The sequence below is a fragment of the Gossypium arboreum genome, chromosome 13, assembly GCF_025698485.1.
Source record: "Gossypium arboreum isolate Shixiya-1 chromosome 13, ASM2569848v2, whole genome shotgun sequence".
NCBI lineage: Eukaryota > Viridiplantae > Streptophyta > Magnoliopsida > Malvales > Malvaceae > Gossypium > Gossypium arboreum.
Window position 1 is genome coordinate 108,785,273 of NC_069082.1, and position 5,975 is coordinate 108,791,247.

At 35.0% G+C, this 5,975-nt stretch overlaps 1 protein-coding gene and 1 long non-coding RNA gene across 2 annotated transcripts; one reads left to right on the forward strand and one right to left on the reverse strand.

The window, feature by feature from the left end:
- Positions 1-1,043: 1,043 nt before the first annotated feature.
- On the forward strand, positions 1,044-3,233 carry LOC128286564 (uncharacterized). Its single transcript, XR_008277172.1, has 2 exons — positions 1,044-1,331; positions 1,816-3,233. It is a non-coding gene; the product is annotated as an uncharacterized LOC128286564 (long non-coding RNA).
- Positions 3,234-3,549: 316 nt separating this feature from the next.
- Positions 3,550-5,975, reverse strand: LOC108463217 (probable L-type lectin-domain containing receptor kinase S.7). The gene has a single exon (XM_017763157.2). It carries the CDS (start codon positions 5,746-5,748, stop codon positions 3,745-3,747), a length of 2,004 nt encoding a protein of 667 aa, XP_017618646.1. The 5' UTR covers positions 5,749-5,975; the 3' UTR covers positions 3,550-3,744.

Genomic DNA, 5,975 nt, shown 5'->3' on the forward strand with positions numbered 1-5,975 from the left:
GTATACTTGAGGGTCTCCATGTATATTGGAATTTAGGCTTGAAACAGGTTGTTCTTGAGATGGATAGTGTTGCAGCCATCCAATTGATTCAAGCCATTTCAAGTGAGCACCATCATTTAATAGTACTATGAGCTATCAAAGGGTTACTTTAACTATCTTGGACGATTCAGATTATAAATGTTTTTAGAGAGAGCAACAAGATAGCTGATAGATTGGCATCAATATTGTCTTCAAGGCCTTTAGGTAGATATAATTTCATGCAATCATCGGATGAAGTTCTACAATTGCTGCCTGATGATAAATCTGGCATGGTTTGGCCTTGCCTAGTTTAGTTGTGATTTTATCTTTCTTGTACCCAAAAAAATAAGCATATCTAAGAATCAATCATGTGTTTAATAATATTTATATAACAGTTCTTCTTTATCATTCCACCAATAATCATAATTGTATAAACTTTTTTTATAAAATATTTCTTTCACCTAGATGTGACATAATTTATTTTTAATTGAATTATCTTTAAAATAAATTTAGAGTTATTTAATTTATTAAAACTAACCATGTAAATGCAATTATTTTCTCCCTTTTTTTATTTTTTATTTTGTGTTTTCTTTATATTCGTTTTACTATTCATGTTCGGGGTTTATGGTTATTTCTCCCAATAATATTGTTTTCAAAATTTGAACTTGTGGCTGGAACATCAATATATGAAATAAAAAATGTAGGTAGAACAAGATTTTTGTAAGAAAATGAAATCTTAATTTAGTTGTATTAAGATTTTTGTGGCATCGGATATTAGGAATTTATGTGAGAAACTATCAAATGTCAAAACATCAAATTACATCGTTCAATCAACTTATATTTAATATACTGTCGGTCTATAAATACATACACCATAATAAATCACATAATTCCATTTTTTAAAATTAAAATATAATAATTTAGTAGGGACCACTTAACAGTCAGTAGGCGGTCATAGTCATGCATTACTGGTTTTAGCCGGTGACCATGTTAGTATAAAAAAAAAGGAGTAATTGGCTTTGTTGTTCATGGCATAGAATTTGCTGCTTAGCTTATACCTTTCTCTTCTCTTTGGTTTTGTGGCAATGTATATTTTCTTTTCTTTGTATAAATATTTTACTTCTAAAAATCAAATTATATTTTTTTCCTGTTCCTCAGTGATTTCAAAGAGATCCATTTCAGTGATTTTAACCTAAGAACTTGAATAAATTCCCCTCATTTTTCTTTTCTATAAATCATAATATATATTTCAAGGAAGTAAATATAGATTGTGAAAATGAAAAAAGGCATTGCAGCTAAGTTCTTGTAGGTAGGTGAGTCACAATATGTACATGATTAATTTCTTTGTTACAAGTATTAATATGCTAATATAATTATAGACATTGCATTATTTTATTTCTTTTATGAAAAAAGGGTGGTTGAAACTTGAAAGTTTAGTTTCCATGAAGTTAGTTGAACTATATGTCTTATTCGCTTTCCTTCTTCATCTAATTTTTATACCTTTTCACCTTCTCTTGTTGCCTTTGAGAAGTATGTTTATATATATATATATATATATATATATATATTCAAGGATATGTGATTATGATTAATATAAATAGATCATTAATTTGCATGCATATAATATGCACATGCATATTTTTATGTATATATATATAGATGTTAAGATAACATGAATCTATATGGCTAATATTTGTTTGTTTGTTTTTAAGAGTCGATATAGCTAATGTTAGTATTAATTATTTTCTTTTTCACTTGTTTTGATTAAGATTCTGATGATAAATATGCATGTGACAGTGTAGCAGATGATGAGGTGAAATCATGCATGGTGGAAGAATATAGGAAGAGCAGCATGTCATATATATATAGATATATATATATGTTGACAGAAGAGAGAGAGCACAAGCCAGGATCTGCAAAAAGAGTGTTTGCTTTTGTTGGAAGTGTGCTTTCTCTTCTTCTGTCACCATTTCTCTAACTCTATCATATTCCCTGCTATATCATCCCTTAATTTCACATCCAAATCACATGCTGTAATTTCTTCTTCACCCTTCTCTTTTATGTTGTTCCTTATCTCTGTGCATACATACATACATACATACATACATACATACATACATACGTATGTACGTACGTACATACATAAATATGAGAATACATGACAGAAAGTATAATAACAAAAGAAACTGAAAAGTTTTTAACTCTAGAAAGATAGGGAAATGGAACAAGGCTTTTTGAGATGCTTTCTTGCATGAAATAAACCGTTGGATTATTTTGAAATGCCTCTCAAAATTCAATACATATATATTAGTTTCACTACCAATTTAGAATTAACATTTACCTTATCTCTGATCATTACATCATTTTCTGTCTGATTATGCATTAAGAACAAGAGTCCGTATATAGCTAATGAGTGCTCCACTAACATGACCCCATATGATATAGTAAGGCTAAAAGATTAATGTGAGAGGGTTTCTTTGTACCCTTGGTGAAGAATCTCAATTAGATTTATCTTTCAACTAAGAAACCCATTTGGCTATATATGGGCTTTAACCAGCCCCCAAAAGCATGTTAGAACCTTGATAAAGTAATCCATGATTAATGAAAATCACCTTTTAGACTTAAAAAGGTTCTACATTTCTAGCATTACGTGCTATGTTTGTTTGAATGCATCAGAAAATATTCATTGCACCACCTTTGATATCGATTCTTTATGTTATCAGTTCCAAGTACACGAAACTCAAAAGATATTCTAAACACCCCTTTTTTTAATCTTTGTTTCCGGTGATGGTTGGATGTGATGAGGGATTGGATGGAGGTGCACCAGCAAGGAAACATCATTCAAATCAGTTAGATGGAACATCAATACCCAAAATACTTTACTGTAACATGGATCCAAAGGCCGAGACTTGTCACATGGGCAGCTGAAATTGCCTTAACTCTATCACATAAACCTCTGCAAGGGAAAGAAGTATGAAGGTTGACAGTGATACTGAGAGTAAAGAGTAGTCCCTTGATTCCCTGTTTGTTTGTATATTGATATCTTCTTCTGCAGAAATTTGCTTTAGTTTGAATAAAGTTTGCTTCCACTTGTTTCATTATCATTTTGCTTTTAAATGAAACATTTAGGTTGCTTTCATGGGTTTGCATAGGCATTAAAAATGAAGAGAGATCAGAACTGGAAATTGACCTATAAATAGAAGTTTTAAGGAAAATGATGGGGTAACTTACTAATGCCTGTTGATGATTTAATGTGCTATATATGATTGTTGCAGGTTGGATTCTTTATAGTACTAACATTGTATTAAATACTATATGACTATTCACCATTTCCCTTGAAAACTACTATATATAGTAACTTTAAATGGTGTTTTTAGGCTACTTTTATGGTATTTGCCAGCAACATATGAACAATATGCGAGTCAGTCCTCAATTTGGGGACTTAAATGTAAAGAGAGCCCCATAACAGTGTGACTGTGAATAGAGTCAAATTTTATATCGGTAAAGATAGCGAACAATGGCGGATGACAGCAAGGGAACATGTCAGAACTTTGTAAATTTATCTTCAGATTACAGCAGAGACCACATAGTTCAATGCAGTACTTTTGAACTCACACTAATGAACTCCTAGTCTCAGATTAGCACTGAAATGAAGTAATATTATAATGATGGTCTAAGCACAAATGAAAGAATCAAACAATCAATGAATTTTGTATCCAACTCGTATCAGCTTTGAGTTGTTTTGCTTTCTTCATCATCTGAAACAATGTCCTCAACAGTTAAGCTACAAGAGAAAGTGAGACTCGGTTTCATCTTCGGCACGGCTATTGGATCAGCCTCATTGTTAAGGATCTGAAGGATTCTCCTGATTGAAGGCCTCTCAGTACTATCAGGGTGTGCACAGCTCAAACCTACAAGCAACAACTTCCTCATTTCTTCCTCATTGAAATCCCCTTTCAACCTTTTATCAGCTGCATCAATGATCCTTCCCTCACCAAGCAAGCCCCACACCCAGTCAATCAAATTCACCATTTTCTGGCTGTTTACTTCCCTCTCTATCGGCCTTCTACCACAAGCTACTTCAAGAATAACGACACCGTAGCTGAAAACATCAGTTTTCTCGGTTGCTTTCCCGTACTGAAGATATTCAGGGGCAAGGTAGCCCATGGTGCCAGCAGTAAGTGTTGAAACAGGACTCTTGTCATGATCCATCAGCCTTGCCAATCCGAAATCACCAAGTCTTGGATTAAAGTTGCCATCAAGCATTATATTACTTGTCTTTATGTCTCTGTGAATGACTTGTTGTTCACATTCTTGGTGCAGGTAAGCTAAGACAGAGGCCAATCCGACAGCAATATTTTGTCTATGGGACCATGTCAGCAATAAGCCATTCTCAGGGTGTTGATGAAGCAGGGTATCAAGGCTTCCATTAGGCATAAACTCATAAACAAGCAACAATTCACCTTTCTCAGCACACCAACCTTGTAGCTGAACCAGATTCTTGTGCCTCAAACCAGCTATGATAGACAATTCAGCAAGGAACTCGGTTTTACCTTCACGGGAGTGTTTTGATCTTTTCACCGCACTAACACACCCCGAAGAGGCGAAGATGGCCTTGTAAACATTCCCGAACGCACCCCGCCCTATGATTCTACTTGAGTGAAAGCCTCTTGTGGCTGCATACAGTTCTTTGTAACTAAACTCCCTAGGCCCTGCCAAAATCTCTGCTTTCAGATTCTTTTCTATTCTCATATCCTTCCATTTCTTCACTGATACATAACCGAAAACAGCAAGCACGACAAAAAAGAAGGCTGGACCGGCAATCCCAAGTCCTAAACCAAGCCTCTTGTGGTGTCTATTGGTAGAATTTGATGCAGGAACAACTGATGGTACTGTGACTGAACTACCGGATACATTATGAGGATGTGATCTTGGTCTCACGGGAAGGAAACCAAAAGTCTTGAAACTCCAATTCTCAATCGAGTGAATGCCCGTACTCCCTTCTGTTGATGCTGAAAACCCAACAAACACGTACTCGTTAAGGTATCCAGACAAATCAATATCCACAGACAACAATGGTGTTTGAGGCTTTACAGTTGAATAACTCAAGAAAACATTCAAGACCCTCAAATCATTCTTGTAAACAATCCAAGCAGTGATCAAATTCCCACTCTTCAAATCGATATCTTGCAACAATGCATCAGTAGCCTTGATTGAATTGAGGGAGTTAACATCCAAACCGACATGATTGTCATTGGAATCATTGAACCGAGTATCAAGCTTGGTATCAAACTCAATGGCTAAAAACTTGTTCTTGGCCAAAACTGAAGAATTAGCAAGACCAAGATACGCACCTGAACTCCCAAGGGTTTGGTTATCAGGTGAAAGAAAGAAGGTTAAACCATCACCGAAAGTGGTGGGGTCGACACTGTTGATGGTAAAAGAGAAAGTGGTGGAGAAAGAAGCAGTGATATTGGAATCTTGATCGAGAAAATGAATTGGGTGGTTGTAGATGAGAGTACCTGAGCTGGAAGAAGGAACAGCAGTCTCCCTGGTTAGGCCTATAACGCCATTTTTAAGATGAGAATCACCAAGGAGAGTGAGGTTCCTAACAGTGAAGAATGGGAAATTAAAGCTGGTACTTTCAGCTAAGATTATAAATGGGGAATCGAAGGTGAAGAGGAGGGGAAAGAGAAACAGCAAGAAAACAAGAAGGTTTCTTGGTGGCATTGTTTTGATATCACAGATTCTTGGTTTGGAAGAAATACAAATACCCAGACTCCCAAAGTGGAATGTAAATGTGAATTTGATGATGCTAAGTTATAAAAAAAGTTAAAGCTTTTTGCAAAGGAATTTAATGAGAAATGGAGAAAAAGTGGGGGGAAATAGGCGCCTGTGGGCTTTTGAAAGAATCCTATTTTCTTCTTATACTTTAATAATGGAAATGTAACGGTTAG